The following is a 22,085-nucleotide window of genomic DNA, read 5'->3' as shown; positions in this document are numbered from 1 at the left end:
GGGCCTCGGTGCGGGGTGTCGTGGTCCGCTCAGGGGTCCCCCTTTCTTTTCGCCGCGGGCTGGTTCGGGCCCGGGGCGGCGGAAGGTGGGTCCTACTGCATCTTCGGCGGCCAGGAAGTCCTCCATTAGTGACACTGCCTGGGCCAGCGTCGTCGGCCGGTGGCGAAGCACCCAGGCGCGCCCTCGGGAGGGTAGGGTGTGCACGAACTGTTCCAACACCACCTGCTCGGTTACCTCCTCCGCCGTCCGGGTGCCGGGCTGTAGCCACCGTCGGCAAGCTTCTTTCAGGGTTTGGGCCACCACCCGCGGTCGGGCCCCGGTGGGGTGAGTCTGGCCCCGAAACCTTTGTCGGAAAGTCTCGGGACTGACGTCGAGGGCGTCCAATATCGCGGCCTTCACCAGGTCGTAGTCCCGTGCTTCCTCAGCCGCCAATCCACGATAGGCCACCTGGGCCGCCCCCGTCAGGTAGGGGGCTAAGAGGGTAGCCCACTGGTCCCTGGGCCACCCGGCGACGAGGGCTACCCGCTCGAACGTGACCAGGAATGCCTCCGGGTCGTCGTCTGGGCTCATCTTTGTCAAGCGAAGGGGGGCAGCTAACCGTGGCATCTCCGCAGCCTCCCCCGCCGGCCCCGCCGCGGGGCGAGGGAGCGTGACCAGCAGCTGCTGCAGCTGGACTCCCAACTGCCGCACCAGCTGTTGCTGCTGCTCGAGCTGGGCTGTGTGCTGCTCCTGCTGCAACTGGAGTTGGGCGGCATCTCGCTGTTGTTGCTGTGCGAGCTGAGCGGCCTGCTGTTGCTGTTGCTGCTGCAGCTGGGCCGTCTGCTGCCGCTCCTGGCTCTCCGTGAGCAGCTGAAACAGCCGCTCCATATCCATTCCTTAGAACGGGGGGGGCAACTGCCACTCCCCCTCTAGCCCCTTCTCACAGGGGCAGGGGCTCGGGCCCCACGTTGGGCGCCAAATGTAGTGGGTCCTAGCCGGGGCTCGACCCTTCTGGACAGGAGGGGAGCCACACCGACTCACTGCTGTGGGAACAAGTAGTCAGTTAGTCCCGGAACTCCGGCTCTTTAGTGCAGAGTCGGAGCAGCCACAGTTAAAGCTCAGGCCCTTGACTGCAGGGGCTGAGCGAGCAAAGAGTTCAAAGCCCAGGCCCTGGATCAGGGCGGGGCGAACACGGTTGGCTCAGGCCCGGGTTTGCAGGGGCTGAGCGAGGAAACAGTTCAAAGCCCCGGCCCTGGATCAGGGCGGGGCCAACACAGTTAAGCTCAGGCCCTTGTTGGCAGGGGCTGAGCGAGTAAACAGTTCAGAGGCCAGGCCCTGGATCAGGGCGGGCCAACACAGGTAAGCTCAGGCCCTTGTTTGCAGGGGCTGAGCGAGCAAATAGTTCAGAGGCCAGGCCCTGGATCAGGGCGGGCCAACACAGGTAAGCTCAGGCCCTTGTTTGCAGGGGCTGAGCGAGCAAATAGTTCAGAGGCCAGGCCCTGGATCAGGGCGGGCCAACACAGGTAAGCTCAGGCCCTTGTTTGCAGGGGCTGAGCGAGCAAATAGTTCAGAGGCCAGGCCCTGGATCAGGGCGGGCCAACACAGGTAAGCTCAGGCCCTTGTTTGCAGGGGCTGAGCGAGCAAATAGTTCAGAGGCCAGGCCCTGGATCAGGGCGGGGCCAACACAGTTAAGCTCCGGCCCTTGTTAGCAGGGGCTGAGCGAGCAAATAGTTCAGAGGCCAGGCCCTGGATCAGGGCGGGGCCAACACAGGTAAGCTCAGGCCCTCGTTTGCAGGGGCTGAGCGAGCAAATAGTTCAAAGCCCACGCAAGGCACGCCTAGGCTTGCTGTAGCCGAGTGTCGGGTGAGGGGGATGCCTGCCACCCGTGAGTGGGGGTGGCAGGGGGGAACGCAGGCCCACCCACTCCACTGCGTTCCAGCCCGGGGCCCTAACAGCGGTTGCTGCCGCTGCTGGTCAGTGGGGTATCCAGACCGCAACACACTGACATAGGCTCACATTCAGTTGCAGCCGGACCGGGGTCGGCTATCCCCGGGCCACTTCCGTGATCCCCCTCAGATCCTACCTCGCTCGTCGCGCCGGGCTCAGGCCAATCCACCTGCATGGGCTCCTCTGGGCCGGGGCTCGGTGGCAGGTCCGGTAGCTCTGCCGGGAAGTCAGGCCAACGGTCCCCAGGCGGCTCCTCTGGGTAGCAGCAGGGGCGGAGGGGTTCGGGTCCAGTCTCACCCTCAGGGTTAGTGGGGTCCGGTTCCCAGGGGTTCTCCCAGTGGCGGGCGTGAGCGGGCTCCGGCGGCTCCTCTTCGTAGCGGGCCCGGGGTAGCTCAGGCCAGCCAGGGTCCAAGCCCCGGTCTTCAACGGTCTCCTGGGCAGGAGCTCCCGGCCGCACGTCTGCTCCCTGCGGTGGCTGGGCTCCAACTGAGCTCTGGCGGCCGGCCTTTATACTTCCTGTCCCGCCCCTTGACTTCCGGGGGGCGGGGACAGGCGGTGGTGGTCCCACCCACTCTGGTGCCGGCACGTGGGCTCCCTCTTCTGGACAGGAGGGGAGCCACACCGACTCACTACAGATGGATAATAAGACCGTAAATATCATAATGCCACTATATAAATCCATAGTACGCCCACATCTTGAATACTGTGTGCAGTTCTGATCACCCCATTTGAAAAAAAGATATATTAGAATTAGAAAAGGTACAGAGAAGGGCAACAGAAATTATTAGGGGTCCGAAACAGCTTCCATATGAGGAGAGATTGAAAAGACTGGGACTTTTCAGCTTGAACTACTAAGGGGATGTTCTGATAGAGGTCTATAAAATCATGAATGGTGTTAGAGAAAGTGAATAGGGAAGTGGTGTTTACTCCTTCACATAACATAGGAACCAGGGATCACCTGATGAAATTAATTGGCAGCAAGTTTAAAACAAACAAAAGGAACTACTACTTCACACAATGCTCAGTCAACCTGTGGAACTCATTGCCAGGGGATGTTGTGAAGGCCAAAACTATATTGGGGTTCCAAAAGAACTAGATAAGTTCCTGGAGGATAACTATTAGCCAAGATGGTCAGGGGTGAAACCCCATGCTCTGGGTATCCCTAATCTCTGACCACCTGAAGCTGGGACTGGATGACAGGGGCTGGATCACTCAATGATCGTCTGTTCTGTTCATTCCCCCTGAAGCACCTGCCATTGGCCACTGTCAGAAGACAGGATACTGGGCTCGATGGACCATTGGTCTGACTCAAAATGGACGTTCTTTTTTTACTTTGGCAAATCCATTCAGTGAACTTATAGGGAAAAAGCAACAGAGAGTCCTAATAGGGGAAAAAAAAAATCTCTTCCCTAGACAAAAATCCATGTTCAAGTGTCAGTGTGGATCCCACTCTAGGTACATGTGAGCCTCACGCACGCAAGATCTGAATCTTTTGAATAGCAGTGTCCATTGGGCTACGTCTGTGCCACGCATGTCCTCATGGTTCCCCACCCCCCAAATCCAAGGACATCAAGGGCATGGTGACCTCTACTGTCCCTCTGTTCCCTCTTTCCACCCGTGGCAGTGAGACGGAATTAGTGATGTTTGACCCACTATCTCTTAGCCCTTTTTTCTCTGATTCTGAGTCAGATTGGAATCCGTTTTCTCCACCCTTATTATTTTTCTCCTTTTAATTCAGAATCACTAAACCTTTTGTTTCACTTGGTACCTGTGGGCTCTAAGCCTTGCCTGTCTTGCAGTGGCTTAATCCCTTTCATTGACTGCCACAACTGTTGTCTTTTTTGCCTTTATTGTGAGTCTAGCTAACTTAGGTACTTATAAAGTGCCCATCATAATACTTGAGCAGCTCGCAATCTGCGGGTATTTATCCTCACAACTGCCCTGTGAGGTTGGGCTACACTGTCATCCCCGTTTCACAGATGGGGAACTGAGGCACAAAGAGACTAAGTGACTTGCCTAAGGTCACACAGGGAATCTGTGGCATGGCAGGGAATGGAATCCAGGTCTCAAGTCCTAGGCTAATCTCCTAACCACTGGGCCATATTCCAGACTGGCGTTCTGTTCGCTGAACAGTCTCTCCATGGACATGGGATTATGGGGACGCCTGCTTTGAGCTTCACCTGATGGACAAATGCATGCAGGCAACCTCGGACCCAGATGAGAGAAGATCGACTCTGATCAGGTTCCTGTAAAGTCCTCCCCTACGAATGCCCCGACCAGCTGGCATGACTCCAAAGACCAGTATGGACTGGAACTCTGTGTCAAATAAAGACTTGGCACTGATGACCACTCCAGTGCCAGCAATGTCCGTATGGAACCTGGTGCTGTCTCTTCCCATGATATAAAGATTCTTGAAGGGATTGTTGCATACTGACCCACCCGTCCGAGAACCACCTCCTGCCTGGGATCTCAACATCGTCCTTGCAAGAGCTGCTTTTGGGATGCTCTTTATACCACCCTTCCCTCAAGGCTCCTCTTAGCTGCAATCACGTTGGCTAGAAGGGTCAGTGAACGCCGAGTTCTTATGGCTGAACCCCCTTGTGCAACAGAGTTTTGAGACCTCCTCTGAGACTTAAGCCTAACGTGGTCTCTGTGTTCCATTTGCACAGTCTCCTCCCTTACCTGTATTCTCCCAAATCCCCATTCTGCGCTTGGGGAGAAGAAACTCCACACTCGGGACATTCAGGGACTTTATTATTCTATATTGGTATGTTAAAGCCCTTCAGACTGTATTCTCATCTCTTGGTGGCGCTCTCCTCCCAGAGGATATCAAAATGGATCACACAGTGCCTATCAATCAGCTACCAAATGGCCAATGGACCTCTCAGTCCACCAGAGCACAAACTACCTCTTCTGCCAGCTTCAGGAACATGCCAAATTGGAAATCTGTAAGGGAGCGCTGGAAAGTAACTCCCTGATGTTAGTTAAGCACTGTGCCCTGGAACGGGCTACAAGCTCAGATGCCACGTTCAAGAGCAGTATTACCATCCCTGGTAGGTCAGATCAGTCTGGATGACTCAACCCCACCTTCCAGGTGGGATGCAGGTTGTCAGTCACCTAAAGTGGGTTCCACACTGACCTAGATTCATAGGCTTTAAAGTCAGAAGGGACCCTCATGATCCTCTAGTCTGACCTCTTGCACGTTGCAGCCACAGAGCCTCACCCACCCACTCCTGTAAGAGACCCCTAACCTCTAGCTGAGTTACTGAAGTCCTCAGATCGTGGTTTAAAGACTTTGAGTTACAGAAAATCCACCATTTACAATAGTTTAAACCGGCAGGTGAGCTGTGCCCCAGGCTGCAGAAGAAGGCAAAAAAAAAAAACCCACCCAGAGTCTGTCAGATTTGGGGTCAGGAAGGAATTTCCCCCCGGGTCAGATTGGCAATCAGTTAGACCCTGAACATGTGGGCAAGACCCACCAGGCATCTTAAAGAATCAATGACTTTAAGTCACTGCTCTTTGGAGCATCATTTCATGTTTTTGGAAACCGATATACAGATTGCATTTGACTGTGTCAGCTATCAGCTAGGATATAGGTTTACTGAAGAAACAGGGTAACTGAGTGCCTTGTACCTTCGTTACTGTCTTAGTGAATCCTCTGTATGCGGCTGGACTTTGAAGCAAATGTTGATGCCTTTTTGTACTTGATCCCTTTCCTAGCGATTGACATCAATGCTTCGGATATTAAGGCCCTGTACAGGCGCAGCCAGGCTCTGGAGAGCCTGGGGAAGTTGGACCAAGCCTTCAAAGATGTCCAGAGGTGTGCCACCATTGAGCCCCGCAACAAAAACTTCCAGGAGACCCTGAGGCGTCTGGGAGCCAAGATTCAGGAAAAGGTAAATGCCTTTGCAGCAGCACCAAATGCTTGGGCGGTGCACACAGAGCTTTGCATCCAGGTGTATTGACGCTGAAGATGTGCCACTGTACTCCGGAGCAAGCGTATCCGCCGAGTGTAGCTGGTAAATGTCGCTCGGAGGGCTGGAAGATGACATGCCATGTGTTCAAAGGCCTGCACTCCACGCAGAGAGAGCAGCTTATGGGCTGAATCTCTGGGCTGCAGAGGTGGAAAGACATTTCAAAAGTCAAACACCAAAGTCCGTGTGCAGTTGAAGCTGATTTAACAGACCGTTTAAAATATCGCAGTTTGAGAGAGATGGGTGCAGCCTAAACAGAAATGGGGGAACTCGGCCTCGGGTTTCTGCCCTTGTGCCTAACACGTGATGTTCTTTCATCCCTCTACAGCTGCACGTTCAGTTCTCCACCGATGCCAGAGTGCAGAACATGTTTGAAATCCTGCTGGATGGGAACAGTGAGAAAGAGAAGCGAGAGAAGGTGAGACTTAAAAGGCAGCTGGGGAGATGACTGCTATTAACGTTGTCAGACTTCAAAGCCCACAGTCAGGAGCAGAAGTCTTCCTTGCCCTCCTGTGAGCATTTGGACTCTCACCTGCAGCGCCTCCTGCTGGTCTCTCAGGGAATTAACTCAATTTCCAGCCCAGAGCGCCCCCTGCAGGCCGGTGATCCACCACAGCTTGGCCCCCGTGTCCCTCCCAGACTCCAGTGCCCATTTTCTCTGGGGTGCTGCCCCCTGGCAATACCCCAACAATCTCTGTGGCTCTCCCTTCCCTGGGGAGCCCCCACCCACTACTCCCACCTTGCCTCAGTCTAGGCTACTGCCAGTCCTTACCTAGCCCCCGCTCATGGGGGCAGACTGCAGTATAAGCCACTCATCACAGGCAAGGGGGGTTTGACCTGCTGCCTTTTTCTACCACCCAGTGGGCCCTGAACCAGGCCCTACAGCCTGGGGAGTAGCCAGGTTGGAGCTCCCCTGCTTCTCTGGCTTTTCCAAAGCCCTGCCTCACTCCCAGGTACCTCTCCCCCGTCCAGCAGCCAGACCTGTCTCCCTCCACAGCTAGAGGAGAGACTGCTGCCCTGGCCCTCTTATAAGGCCCGGTTAGTCTGTTTGGGGCGTGGCTCCAGCTGCAGCCACTTCCCACAATCAGCCGGGGTTTTGCTCCCTGTCCCAGCCTTCTGCAGGGCTTTTCCAACCCCTTCCAGCTGGAGCGGGTGCTCACCCCGCTACACCTCCCCAGCCATTCATAGGGTTCCAGATACCTGAACAAAGAGAAGGGGGAAAGGGAGGAGCTGAATTCAGTGAGACAGTAGAGAACTGACATGCTCAGAGTCACAGCCCCACAAAGCCGCTGGAAGTCCAGCAAAGCTCCCAAATCACAAACTCAAGTCAAAACCAGATCTGGTGTCTGCAGCTTAGGCCTGAATCTAACTGCCCATCCCTTATTTCCCCTCTTCCTTCCGCTCCCTCCTCCCCAAAACGTTTGCCGATGTTCAAAGGGAAGGACCCCAGCTCCACCTGCAGGACTGCTCTTTGCCCAGTTGAGTTGTATGTCGCCCAAAGAGAGCGCTCCCTCCACTTCCCATGGGACATTATTCCACAGCCTAACACCGTGACTCTCAACCTTTCCAGACGACTGTACTCCTTTCAGGAGTCTGATTTGTCTTGTATTCCCCCAAGTTTCACCTCCCTTAAAAACTACTTGTTTACAAACTCAGACATAAAAACACAGAGCACTATTACTGACAAATTGCTGACTCTCTCATTTTTACCATGTCATTATAAAATAAATCAACTGGAATATAAATATTGTCCTGACATTTCAGTGTATGGTATATTGAGCAGTATAAACAAGTCGTTGTGGGAAATGTTAGTTTGCACTGACTTCGCCAGTGCTTTTTATGTAGCCTGTTGTAAAACTAGGCAAATATCTAGATGAATTGATGTACCGCCCTGGAAGCCCTCTGTACCCCTGGTTGAGAACCACTGGCCTAGCAGATCTTGCTGTCAGGAAATTCACCTACACACACACACACACACACACACACACACACACACACACACACACACACACACACACACACACACACACACACACACACTTCCTTTTCAGTTGTGATGCCTTCAAATATTTGCAAACCGTTAGTTTCCAAAACCTCACTTAGCCAACTATATTGCCTTACCCCTTTTTTTCTTTACCCCTCTATGGCTATGTCTGTGCTACACGCCACTGGCAGCTGCGTTTAGAGTACGTGTAGCTACGCGCTGCAGTGAAAAGCACGGGGAAGGGCTCCAGGAGCAAGGAGGCAATGGGACACATCAGGCACGGCTTGCGTGAGAAGAGAGCTGTGTAGGATATGTACTTCAGTACATACCTTGTGTTCTTCAGGCATCTTTACTGGTCAAAGCCGTGCCTCTCCATCTACACAGCTGTGTATCTCGGACAGGATGTGTACATTGCACGCCGTTGAAAGAAGCATGCCGTGTAGACTTACCCTAAATCACTCCCTTCCTTCATGCAGCAAAGTCTCCTTCTGAATGCAACTAATTCGCTAGGATGTGGATTGAGACGATCCTTTCATAGAGGGCAATGAACTCCTTGCTTACTGCTCCTCTGACTTCTTTCCCAGGCTGCGAACAATCTCATTGTTCTGGGGCGGGAGGAAGCAGGAGCCGAGAGGATATTCCAGAACAATGGGGTAAAGCTGCTGCTGCAGCTGATAGAAACCAAAAATGCGGAGATGATCCTAGCGGCCGTAAGGACCCTTTCGGGCATGTGCACTGGACACAAGGCGCGGGTAAGTCGTGTGGCTCAGAAATCCTGCCTGAGTCGCTCACTATAACCGGGGGACTCAAAGGAACCTGCTTCTCGCTATTTCAGAATGGTCATTTTTACTTCCATATCGATCTCGTCTTACTAAAAGGACAAGAAAAATAAATTTTGAACTCCTATGATCTGGCTGTTCGTGGAACTGAGTCTGTTTCTAAAAGACAAAGGAAAAGCGAACCTTGCACGGAATGAAATACAGAGAAGCCAGCGGGTGAAAGTTAGCCTTTATAGGGTGCAGACTTGACAGGCTGAACCTGTGATGCTGTTCTTGGACTTCAGGTTCAAAGATATCCTTCAGCATGTAACGGAGGCTGGTTTAACACCGGCGCCAGTGAAATGAGGTGTATGTACAGCCACAATCCTGTAGGAGGCGGCAGTGACCAACGGTGGGTTAAGCCAGGACCCTGGACTCCATGCCAAGAGGTGTGAGGTGGCCTGCTAAAGCAGTGAGATACATAGTCTCTATGAGAAGGATGGGAGGTGATTAGCCAAGACCTTCATTAGATGAAGTCAGAGGCTGGAGGAGGAAGATGAAGGTATCTAGAAAAGCCCGAAAGTTTTGGTGGGCCATGAGCCACCTTTTAAGTTAACCCACCCTGGTGAATATTGTGGTCCTCAAATGACTCATTTAAAAAGTAGCCCTCTTTTAGACTCATGCCAATCCAGACTCTACTGATAAGCAGTAAGACTTCAATTTTGGAAGGTGTCATGGAGTGTGGGGGAGTCAGGGCCCTGCACCCCGCACTTCCTGCGATTCACCGTGACTCTCAGCCAGCCAGTAAAACAGGAGGTTTATTAGACGACAGGCACACAGTCTAAAACAGAGCTTGTAGGGACAGAAAACAGGACCCCTCAGTCAGGTCCCTCTTGGGGGGATGGGGAGCCCAGACCCGGGTTCTGGGCCTCCCTCCGTCTTCCCAGCCAGCTCCAAACTGAAGCCCCTTCCTGCTGCCTCACCAAGCCACACCCCCGGCTCCTCCCCCAGCCTTTGTCCAGTTTCCGGGACAGAAGGTGTCACCTGGCCCCAACCCCCTCCTGGGCTCAGGTTACGAAGGGCAGCCGCCATCGCTTACGTGCTAGTCGTCCAATATCATCCCTCAGTGAAGTCACACCCTTATTTCCCATCCCCATCTAGTACTGGTGCAGCTCCCCAGGGAAACGGAGCCACGCCCCGTGTTAGCAGAAGACCGTAAACTAGTAAAACTCGCCTGCAATGTTACCAGGTTAATGCTCCCTACTCCGTCACAGACGGAATAAGCAGCTGAGAGATTGAGACCATATTTGTGTGGCTGCACGTGTGGGTACGTACAACCCCACTAGAGACAGCACTGTCTAGTAGTGACCAGTCAGCTTTCGCTGAGCTCCGTACATTTTATTTAGGACCAAAGCCTGACAGAAAACATTCTATAAAAACAGACCGTCTACTTAGATCGGGGTGAACAAACTTTTTGGCCCGAGGGCCACATCGGGGTTCCGAAACTGTATGGATGGCCGGGTAGGGAAGGCTGTGCCTCCCCAAACAGCCTGGACCCCGCCCCCTATCTGCCCCCTCCCACTTCCCAACACCTGAGTGCCTCCCTCAGAACCCTCGACCCATCCAACCCCCTCTTCTCCTTGTCCCCTAACTGCCCCCTCCTGGGACCCCTGCCCCTAATGACCCCACCCAGTATCCAACCCCCCTGCTCCTAGTCCCCTGACTGCCCTGACCGCTATCCACACCCCTGCCCTCTGACAAGCCCCCACGGGACCCCACACCTATCCAACCCTCCCCATTTCACATCTCCTGACCCCGTCCACAGCCCGGCCCCCGGGACACCCACACTTATCCAACCCCCCTGTTCCCCATCCCCTGACCGTGCTCCCCTCCCAGCCCCCGAACCTCTGCCCCATCCAACCACCTCCTGCTCCCTGTCCCCTGACTGCCCGCAGGACCCCCCGCCCCTTATCCAAAGCCCCGGCCCCCTTACCATGCCGTTCAGAGCAGCATGTCTGGCAGCTGCGCTGCCTGGCCGGAGCTAGACATGCTGCTGCACTGCCCCGAAGGAACGCGCAGCCCGGCCGCCCAGAGCACTGGTGGCGCGCGGCAAGGTGAGGCTGCGGGGGAGGAGGGACAGCAGGCGAGGAACCGGGGCTAGCCTCCCACCGGGCCGGGAGACCAAGGCCGGGCAGGATGGTCCGGGGGGCCGGATGTGGCCCACGGGCCATAGTTTGCCCACCTCTGACATAGAGGCATGTTCCAATCTTTCAAATCCTTTTAGCAGGGTTTGGCCCCCTGTCTGTCTCATGTCAAACTGAGGATCAAAGGCGGGTCACTAGTCAGTCAGTTCAGGCTCACCCTTTCTATCAAAAGCCCTTCATTTGCCCACTGGGCCTCTTGACCTGCTCTGAACCATATATGCCATTCACCCCAAGGCATGGTGCTTCTCTGGAGTTATCTATCCTAGGATTCGCAATAATCACCCCCCACTGATTTTAGTTCCTGTAGGAAGCTCCCTAATGGTCCCCCCCCCCATGGAGCCAGAATACAGTCCCTATCCCCCAAAGGTACAGATCTCATTTATCGATAGAAAATGTGATGAATGTTCCCTGTGCCTGTGGCTTCTGGCACATCTTTTGAAGCAGCTGTGCTTCCGAGGGCTTTCATCTGTCACACAGGTCATTGTACACCTCCGTATGAGGAGAGATTAATAAGACTGGGACTTTTCAGCTTGGAAAAGAGATGACTCTTTTCACGGGAGGGGGGAGGGATATGATAGAGGTCTATAAAATCATGACTGGTGTGGAGAAAGTGAATAAGGAAGTGTTATTTACTCATTCTCATAACACAAGAATTAGGGTCACCCAATGAAATTAATAGGCAGCAGGTTTAAAACAAACAAAAATAAGTATTTCTTCATACAGTGCACAAGTCAATCTGTGGAACTCCTTGCCAGAGGAAGTTGTGAAGGCCAAGACAATAACAGAGTTCAAAAAGGAACTAGATAAATTCATGAAGGATAGGTCCATCAATGATTATTAGCCAGGATGGGCAAGGATAGTGTCCCTGGTCTCTGTTTGCCAGAAGCTGGGAATGGGCGACAGGGAATGGATCACTTGATGATGACATGTTCTGTTCATTCCCTCTGGGGCACCTGGCATTGGCCACTGTTGGAAGACAGGATACTGGGCTAGATGGACCTTTGGTCTGACTCGTGTCTGTTCTTATGAAGTACAAAACCACTCCCTGTGCTGTATTTGGACAAATTCAATATTCTCCTGTTATTTCATTGCCCATGCCAAGTGTTACATTTTAATGAGTGTGAAATGTAAATTGCTTTATGTAGATCATATGAACTGTAACACTGAATCCTATCTTTCATCTGGGCAGGCCACAGCAATCCTTCACCTCCTGGGAGTTGATAAAATTTGTATGTGGATGGCTGTGGATAATGAAGAAATCTCTATGGCTGTTTGCAATCTCCTACAAGTCATTACAGACTCCTTATCAGGGGAGGGAGAGAAAGAGGAACATGGGAAAGAAGCCGCTCTGGTGCTGGGTAATTAATTCTATGTAACCACTGAATGATGGCCGAGATATGAAGAGATCTCGGGTTCCCATTGCACTGAACAGTAGATCCTGCAAATTCTGCTTTTAGTTGCCTGTGGGTGGATTTGCAACACTGAGGCCAGGGGGCTAGGCTACATAATCCAGCAACAAGCACAGTTAAAAACACCTTTATTCAGAAGACCTGCAGGCCCCGAACCATAATTAGAATGAGCAATCATCATGCTTTTCTGCACTTGTATGAAATTGACACATTGGCTAGGACACAGCCCCATGTACATTCTAGTAAAATAACCATGCAAAAGCGGTATTCAGTAGGGTAATCCGCCTTCAAAGTGCGGCTTCTTTTAACCTGCTGCTGTCTGGTCTTTTGCGCAGACACGAAGAAGGATTTGAAGATGATCACAATGCACCTGCTGGACATGCTGGTCAGTAAGAAGGTGTCTGGGCAAGGTCGGGACCAGGCTCTCAATCTGCTCAGCAAGAACATACCAAGAAAGGATCTGAGGATCCCCGACAACTCTAGAACCATCTTCGTCATTGACAGCGGTGAATGCCCTTGCCCCACACTTAGACTTGAATGTGTGTCACGTGCAGCAAAACTTCCCAAACCGTCCTCTCTTAGGGACATTGAAAACAATCCCCATCTAGAAAAGTAATCTGATGTGGTGAGACTCCAAACTCTGGATATTATTCAAAAAGGAAGAACTTTTTGTGGGTTTTTTTAAAATCCTGAGTTTGGGGGGTTGAGCTGGGCTCCACCGAAACACTTCAACCCTAACCTTCTTTTAACAAAGATTATTATGAAAATGTAATCCAGAATCTCCTCTAACATTGCAAGGCCTTCCTCATTGTGAGGCCTCCATGCCACTAAAAGCAGCAGGTTTTGGGTCTCTTTAAATAAAGGACAGATCCAGTTGATGAACAAGTACTGTGAAGAAGATAATGTTATTTTGCCCATAATTTTATGACTGCTGTTTAACGGCTCAATTCTGCAAACTTTGTTGTCATGGGTAGTCCTTACTTGCATCAGCAAATCAATTGCTTACATGTTTGTCTAAGGATTAACAAGATTGTATTAAGTTAGTTTATAGGCCAGATGTCTGAAAATATTGCCATCTGTACAGTTTGGTGCAGGAGAACGTCCGCTGCACATACATAAATTTGGCACATGCCTGTCCTCTCTAAAAGCCCTATTAATTCTGTGTCCCAGGTCTAAAAAAGATATTGAAAGTTGTAGGCCAGGTTCCCGAGCTGCCCAACTGCCTGCCCTTAACGGAGAACACCCGGATGACCGCTTCCATTCTCCTGAACAAGCTGTATGATGACCTGCGATGTGATCCCGAGCGAGATAACTTCCGAGAGATCTGTGAAGAGTACATCAAGTGAGTCAGGGCGGGGATGGAGCACTTCATGGGGACGGACACCCAGAAATGCAGAGTCGAGCTCTCAAGGACCTGGGATTGGAGCAGATGCTGTGTAATGCTTTCAGATTCTTAGCAGTGGGGACTGGGCCAAAATAAAATGTGCCCTGTGTCTTTTATTTTTCCACTGGAGTTAAAAAGCTCTTTGCAGGCTAGAGCTCTTCAAGGGAGGAGGCAACCGGAAAAGCACTAGGCAGCGAGAACTACGTCACCAGGTGCAGCATCCCGGCCTTTGTAACAGGGTTAATTCCCAACAGTCAAGAGGCCCTAGGCAGGGTAGAGCTGGTAAACACTCTATAGTGCTAACCCTTAGGCAGGGGAGCGCTGGCAAAACAGGCAGGGAGGCAATCATGGGGTGGCAGGGGTCAGCTGGGATCCTCCACCAACACACTGACCGGCTGTTAAGCCACAACACCATCAACTAAACCTTTGGGCTACTTCCTACCCAAGTTCCAGATCTGGCTCAGTGGTCTCTGGTTTGTCAGGGTATTCGGCCACCAGCAGTCCTACCAGCTTCAGCTCCGCCTTGGGCCTCCCCAGGTCAAGGCCGCCGCCTGGCTCGGCAGCAAGCAGGATGTGCCTGTCTCCTTCCCTGGCTCGACCTCTACTGGGCTAGGGGCTCTGCCTTTTGTACTTCCTGCCCCGCCTCTCAACTTCTGGTGGGAGGGCCGCAGCTGGCCAGACTCCGCCCAGCTGGGTGGAGAAAGTGGTCCCTCCCACTCTGGCTCAAAGGGAGGCCACGCTGCCTCGCTACACACTGAATGGTTCAACAGATTGATAATGGAAACACGGAGCCTCTCCTCTTCAGGCTGCCATTGAAATCCAGCCTACAAGCCATGGCAGTCATCAGTGACTGAACGCAGGCCCTCTTCCAAGTGACGTAATCCGCATCTTGCACTTATAAAGTGCTTTTCACCCATACCTCTGCAAGCACTTGCATGGTGGCTTAGCGTTTTTAATCCACAGATGGATAAACGGAGATATAGGGAGGTGAAGTGCCTCACTAAGGGTCACACAAGTCAAGGGTAGAGCTGGGAATAGAAACTGGGGCTGACTCCCGGTCTGGTGCTTTCCTCCACTGGGCCACAATGTACATTTCATTTCTGTTCTGAGTGAACCTGTGTCCATGTCATCCAAATTACCTGAAAAGAAAGAGGGAGTCCTTTTCTTTGAACTAACTGCCAGATTGTGTTAAGGCGTTAGAAGGTAGTTCCATCTCCATAGTTCAGAGGAAGTTCCTCTACTCATGGGTGGGGTATTGTGGAAAACTCACATTGCTTTTTCCTGCACTGTTCCTATCTTGTGGATAAAAATAAGGGGATGTTCAGAGTTGGTCGCCGGGATAAAAGGTGCTGGACTAAACTCCAGTTTGGTAATGGAACCCTGTTTGATAGAGGATGGTGGCCACAATGCGTGGCCCTCAAGGAAAGAGACTGGTAATGCACCAGAGACTCTGACAATAACATTGCAGTCTCCCCCTCTAATCCCACCCCCTGCTGATTTTTTTTTTCTGCTGCCCCCTCCAGGAGCAAGGTTGACCCTCAGGACATGGATAAGACTCTCCATGCCGTCCAGACGGTGTCTGGGATCATGCAAGGGCCTTTTGACTTGGGCAACAAGTTGCTGGGCATGACGGGTGTCATGGAGATGATGGTGGCTTTGTGTGGCTCTGAAAGGGAGATCGACCAGCTGGTGGCAGTGGAGGCCCTCATCCATGCTTCCACCAAGCTGAGCCGGGCCACCTTCATCATCACCAACGGAGTGACGCTGCTGAAGGAAGTCTACAAGAAGACCAAGAATGAGAAGATCAAAATTCGAGCTCTCGTGGTAAGTTTTCAGCCCTCAGCCTGCTCTGCTCTCTGCCAACACTTTATCATCCTGTCCTAGGAAGAGCTCTACCTCTGGATTCAATCTAGGTTTGCAATCCTGCGAAGTAATAGCATCCGCTGCTCAGCTAGGGTACTCTCCGTAAGCGCTTGCACTCGCGTTCCTCCGCTAAAGAGCTTGGGGAAGGAGGAGGGCATGGCAGCTTGCAGGTCTCCGCAGAGAACAAGCTTTGTAATGCAACAAGAGTCTCATACGCCTTGTGTCTGCCATCTTGGATTCCTCTCCATGAGGCAGTGGAATAGCAGTTTCTTTTAGGGCTTGTGCACGGGGACTAAAGTCTTTTCATTCCTATAATGTGAATGGAGTCAGGGCTTCAAAAATATAAATGGAAAACCTGCTTAAAGCAATACAGAACTTTGCTGTAATCTGTATCCGTTTATGTGGAAGACAGTTCATTACCTTTCTCTTAAATTTCAGCTGGACTTCTGAGAACGTTACATATTCCTGTATCTAGCTACACGGTATCCTTTCAATCTCTTTCTCAGGGTCTTTGCAAGCTGGGATCAGCCGGAGGCACTGACTATGGCCTGCGACAATTTGCGGAGGGATCCACAGAAAAGCTGGCAAAACAGTGCCGAAAGTAAGCAGAACTGGAAGGTGCTCTTGGGATTCCTCACCTGTTACTTGTGTTCCACTCCTTTCTTTCCAAAATATTTTTCAGTACCATCTCTACTGGGGAGGTCCTCAGATACATAGACAACTTTTTAGTCAACTGAGGGAAAGTACTAACACTGAGTCACTGATAACATCTAGAATAGATGATACTGAACAGAGGTTTCTAGCATTTCTGGAAACGTTTAGGTATCCGTGCCTAGAACTCATGCCTCATTTTCTGTTTGCCCGTCCCTACTTCACTTTTGTTAGCATCAAAGTCCATCTGGTTCCTCACTCACTCACCAGCTAAGAAACCAAAGAAGATAATCCTATTGCCTAAAAGGGTAATATATTAAAGGTCTCTCTTATAACATGCATAAGTACACCACCACCACCCAGATTCCCTAGGGGAACTTTGTATCCAAAGATAACTTTCACCATTAGGATCTATGGTTTCCTGAGTCTGCTGCATGGGGTCTGAAGATGCCGGTAAAAATAAAGCACAGTTCCCCAGCACCCTTAGGGGTTTTGCCTCTTCCTCTCCTGTAAATCTGTTCTCATCATTCAGGTAAAATGATGGAGCTTTTGTCTTGTTCAGGTGGCTGTGCAACACCAGCATTGACATCCGCACCAGGAAGTGGGCTGTGGAAGGTCTGGCGTACCTAACCCTGGATGCAGACGTGAAAGATGACTTTGTGGAAGATAAGCCAGCCCTGGAAGCCATGTTTGAATTAGCCAAGGTACTGTCTCCTCTCCACAGCCCCTTGTCACGCTAAAATAATCCCGTCTTCTGCCTCCAGCCTTGCAAACATTGCATGGGTTGATAATCTTGATGGGCAACCTTGAGGGTGACGAAGTGAGGGGGTGTTTATTACCATCATTCATGAACTGATATGATGCCTCTTACTGTTCAGCTGGTGGACGACTGTTACCAGTTTGGTGGGACATTATCTTCCTTCGGAGTGCTCAGTGTGTCGCTTACTTCTTGCGGCATTGCTTATAAGTCTCTATACATCCTTAACGTGGTGATAAAGAAGTGCAAAGATGTCCAGTAACTTGCCCAAAGCTACACTATAAAACCCAGAACAGTCCTAAACCCCAAACGCTTCTCCAGCCGCGACGCCACACCACCAGGGGTCCCCTCCACATCCCAATCCAGTTCAATGTTTCCATTGACTGTGCAGACCAGTGACAAGACGATCCTGTACTCGGTGGCTTCCACGCTGGTGAACTGTACCAACAGTTACGATGTCAAAGAGCTGGTCCCAGAGCTTGTGCAGCTGGCGCAGTTTTCCAAACAGCACGTTCCCGAGGAGCACCCCAAGGTAGGTTGGTTTGTAGCCAGGACTGCCGCCCCCCTATTCCTTTGCCTCAGATGGTGGGGATCCCAGAACCCACAAAACAACCCTTCTGAGAAGTGCTGTATCCCCAGCTGCTTCAGGGGAAGGCTTAGCTATGGACTCCACATAGTAACGTTGCCCATCTCCTGCAGTTCCGGTTTTTACACGTTGAGCTGTATGTCCCCGGGACTAAAGGACGATAGAGAATACTTAAAGTTTTAAGCAGTGCTTTTTTCGTTATAGGGATGCCTCAAGGCCTCAAAATGAGACTGGGACCCCCATTGTGCTAGGAGCTGTACATCCATAAAGTCAGTTCTTGTCCTGAAGAGTGTACAAGCTAAACACGTAAAACAAAGGGCAGGGGGAAACCGAGGCACAGGAAAGCGATTTGCCCCAGGTCATGGGAGAGATGGGACCAGCAACAAGGTCTCCTGAGTCGCAGTCCATTAGAGACATGCTGCCTGTCTACCTGACGCGACAGGATCTTACCAGGCAGCAAGCCAGGGCGTGAATGTCCATCACAGCAGCTTGCCCCCACAGTAACATCATAGAATCTCAGGGTTGGAAGGGACCTCAGGAGGTCATCTAGTCCAACCCCCTGCTCAAAGCAGGACCAATCCCCAGACAGCTTTTTGCCCCAGATCCCTAAGTGACCTCCTCAAGGATTGAACTCACAACCCTGGGTTTAGCAGGCCAATGCTCAAACCACTGAGCTATCCCTCCTCCCGTGTGGCCATTGGTGCTGGTCACTAAAAGCTCCAGCGAGAGCAGTGACGTGCCTCCGTCTGAAACCGGGAGTAGTTACTGCATACTGCAGAACTCTTAGTGCGCGGTGCCAGCGTCCCTACGGGACAGTACTGCAGGGCCAAGCTGTGCAGTCCGGCTTTCTCCGCAGTAACGGCTCGGGCAGACAAGGCCTAAGTACGTGGGGTGGTAGCTGTAGAGACTCTGATGGGAGCCCTGCTCATTCTTTTTTTTAATGCCCCTTTCAGGACAAGAAGGACTTTGTTTTGAAGCGAGTGAAACGGCTGCTGAAAGCTGGTGTCATTTCAGCCCTGGCCTGTATGGTGAAGGCTGATAGTGCCATCTTAACGGACCAGACCAAGGAGCTGCTAGCCAGGTAAACCTGCCTCACTCAAACACACATATTTAGTACTGAGTCTGCGTAGGGCAGCTGTTTGGGTAATTACTGTAGATGGTCTTACCCAAGAAAACCTTCACTTAAAACCTAACGTGGGGGGTCCACTGCATTTTACAGCTCCGTTTAAAGCCCAAGTGGCTTAAACTTCCAAGTCCCAGAAAAAACTGGTTTTGGTTTCAAATGTATTAACCACTGAGCCACATAAATTGCGCTTTGCGCGAAGAGCTTTAACTTTGTCAAAAGAAAACTGTATGCTGTGGATTCACAGCAATGAGCTCCGCTAATAAAAGCTAAAGGTGGCAGCAGAGGAAAATGAGTTTTTTACAAACATCTAAATGTTGGTCCTGAAACTCATTGCCAATCTATCACTAGGCGGCAGTTTGAATTGCTAATCTTACAAAACTTTAGACAAATCTAATGGAACGGGGAGGAATTGAAGGGGATCAAAGCTGTTACAGTTTTCTAATTTATGGTGATAGAATCATAGAATCTCAGGGTTGGAAGGGACCTCAGGAGGTATCTAGTCCAACCCCCTGCTCAAAGCAGGGCCAATTCCCAACTAAATCATCCCAGCCAGGGCTTTGTCAAGCCTGACCTTAAAAACCTCTAAGGATGGAGATTCCACCACCTCCCTAGGGAACCCATTCCAGTGCTTCACCACCCTCCTAGTGAAAGTTTTTCCTAAGTGTTGTTGCACTATATTAAAACTTCGGTATTACTGGTGAGTATACCTGCTGAATTTAGTACTATTCACTGAACATCAGCCACTCGCATCATACCAGAGTGAACAGGTGGGATGGAGTCTCTTTGCAGATCGGTTTAACTGAGCAATGCTGGTTTTTTGCAGGGTATTCCTTGCCTTGTGTGAGGATCCCAAGGACCGTGGTACCATTGTAGCTCAAGGTGGTGGAAAGGTAACTCGTTATCATTACACCTTTAGAATATTCTGAAACTCACAGTTAGCAATGTTCAGCCACTCCAAGCCATCTGGGTTTGCATATGTGGGGAACTGTCGTCATTTAACACGAACCATGCGGTGCCTAAACTAATTATACACATTGTTAATGATCTAAAACCTTAACCCCTTGATAAAAGGGAAAGTGGACAGCCTGGTTATGGTTTTTAACTTGAGCAGGCAGGAAAACTAAATTCTTCTTGGAGTGATTGCACATGTCTGTTCCACTGTAGGTGTCAGTGCGCTCCAGTGCACAGCTGTCGGAGAGTTTGTCCCTTACGCCAGTGGTGCTCTTGGACCTCTTAACGAGTCCGCCCCCACCATCACTTCCACTTCACACACAGAATCGTGGCTGCCTCCTCCACCCCAATCTTCAGGCCCTTCTCCTGGTGGCCTGGAGGCTTTGTAGTGAACTTCGGCAAAGGAGTCCTGCTCTAGAGAAGTTCAGGACGTGATGCTGAATAATAGGAAACGACCAACTGGAAGTATTTACCTGGCTGAATAGAAGAGATTTTCCATCTGGACCAAACTGAAAGGGATTTTCCCTGTTCTTGCTTCTATTCAGCACATGCTGGACTCTCTTCTGCCCTTGAAACAACCAGCACTGGCGATTAGCCTATCAGAATATACCTAAGGGCTATATCAGGATTGCGCCCACATGTGGAGAACTGTTCTGTCTGTTCCAACCCGATGACCGTAAGATTTTTAAAGGGATTGGACAGACTGTTCCTGCAGGTACAGAGTCCTATTCCACCATGGAGCCTCCGTCTAGTCTTAACAAACCTGATGAGTTTCCCCCACCACCTTGAGCCCTAGTGACTTGCTCTGTCGCACCTTTTGATGAAGGTAACGTTTTTAGTAGCCATTCCATCAGCCAGGAGAGTGGAGGAGTTGAGGGCTCTAATATCTGATCCTCCATATGTGGATTTCTATGCAGACAAAGTCTACCTTTGTCCTCATCCAAGTTTTCTTACAAAAGTGGTCTCCACTTTTCCTATTAACTAAGCAATTTTCTTACTGACCTTCTTCCCCAAACCTCATGGTAATAAAGGGAAGGAGAGATGTCATGCTTTGGATGTTAGAGCTTTAGTGTTTTACCTGGAATGGACTAAACCTTTCAGGTCTTCCTCTCCACTGTTCATTGTGTTTACGGACAGAATGAAGGGCACTCCTGTTTCCATGCAAAGGATTTCGTCGTGGATACGCAGTTGTATTCAACTGTGTAACCAGTTGGCTACCATGAAGCCACCAAATAGCGTTCAGTCATTCAACTAAGTCCCAGTGACCTCTGCGGCTTTTCTGGCTAGCACGTTCATATTGAACGTTTGCAAAGCGGCAACTGATCATCATGTCATGCACCAGCGTGGCGCAAGAGGCAATCCCTCAACAATCTAGAGACAATGCTAAATTTGGATGAGTGGTCTTCCAGTCCCTCTTCAGACTCCAAACCCACCTCCAGATGGGACTGCCTGTGAGTCACCTACAGTGGAATGGGACACGTGCAGTCACTCGAAAAACGAACTGGTGTTCAAGATGTGTTGCACATGTCCATTTCACAACCTGCCCTCCTTCCCTCTCTGAGTCTTTCCAGTAGGAAGGAAATGAGGGGCTTCGGGGCAGCTCAGCCCTTTATGCCTATGTGCAAGGCAGCAGAGGGCACTTGGGCCACCCCGACAGGAGTGCACAAACACCTACAGTGGAATGCACATGTGCAACACAACTTGACGAACAAAGTTATGGAAAGGTTAGTAACTGTTGTTTTTTTACAAGACCAGCCTTTTCCCCAATATTTTAAATATATACATACATACCCTCCCCAAACAAACAGAAGTGAACCAGGATTCAAATATCTGCCCTACCTAGCTGCCTCGCTTAGTGCACTACTAGCAGATTTGCTGAATGAGATGGGGCTTTTGTTTTCTTGCGTCCTCTTAAGAGATGACATTTCCTAAAGCGATGCTTGATGGGGTCCAATCACAGGTTGAGCACGTTAGCATTCGCCGATGCTGTGCTATAAACTCCAGAAGGTAGTGCCTCTACCGGGCACTTCAGTAATGATTTCCTCTAATATCTGCTGGCTCCTGCATCAGCCAGGACTCCCGTTCGACTGCGCAAGAGAAGTTGTCCTTTGAAGTGGGCTCCTGAAACACTGTCCTTTCGGTCATGCCCCAGGCAGCCCACCATTGAAGCAATGAGAGTAGTTGATAGCCACTGAAGTAGTCTGTGGGCTTGTGTGTGGGTATTTGACGACACAGAAGCATGAGATCCGATGTGCTCTGCAATTCAGAGTTTATTTGGACAAAACTTGACTCTTCCAGAGACTGTTCTGTAATAAGCTCGAATAAAATACAGACAATACTGTAAATCTTTTCATAAGCCTACGTTCTCTGCTGTGCATAATAGGCCCTGATACCTCTGGCAATAGAAGGCACAGATGTCGGCAAAGTGAAGGCTTCTCATGCTCTAGCCAAAATTGCTGCCATTTCCAATCCAGACATCGCATTCCCAGGAGAGAGGGTAAGTAAATGCGAT

The 22,085-nt window shown here is 50.9% G+C and overlaps 1 protein-coding gene across 1 annotated transcript in view; it reads left to right on the top strand.

Annotated features, from left to right (window-relative positions):
* Positions 1-22,085, top strand: part of UNC45B (unc-45 myosin chaperone B) — a 41,528-nt gene that overhangs the window by 12,840 nt on the left and 6,603 nt on the right. Inside the window, exons 4-16 of the mRNA XM_054008721.1 lie at positions 5,647-5,822; positions 6,229-6,318; positions 8,469-8,636; positions 12,036-12,204; positions 12,591-12,761; positions 13,426-13,597; positions 15,163-15,463; positions 16,009-16,103; positions 16,716-16,857; positions 17,302-17,442; positions 18,450-18,577; positions 19,446-19,512; positions 21,957-22,070. Of these exons, the coding sequence (XP_053864696.1) occupies positions 5,647-5,822; positions 6,229-6,318; positions 8,469-8,636; positions 12,036-12,204; positions 12,591-12,761; positions 13,426-13,597; positions 15,163-15,463; positions 16,009-16,103; positions 16,716-16,857; positions 17,302-17,442; positions 18,450-18,577; positions 19,446-19,512; positions 21,957-22,070 (1,934 nt within the window). The remainder of the gene's footprint in view (positions 1-5,646; positions 5,823-6,228; positions 6,319-8,468; positions 8,637-12,035; positions 12,205-12,590; positions 12,762-13,425; positions 13,598-15,162; positions 15,464-16,008; positions 16,104-16,715; positions 16,858-17,301; positions 17,443-18,449; positions 18,578-19,445; positions 19,513-21,956; positions 22,071-22,085) is intronic.

Source organism: Malaclemys terrapin, chromosome 18, assembly GCF_027887155.1.
Source record: "Malaclemys terrapin pileata isolate rMalTer1 chromosome 18, rMalTer1.hap1, whole genome shotgun sequence".
Lineage (NCBI taxonomy): Eukaryota > Metazoa > Chordata > Testudines > Emydidae > Malaclemys > Malaclemys terrapin.
This window is presented reverse-complemented; position numbering and strand designations above follow the sequence as displayed.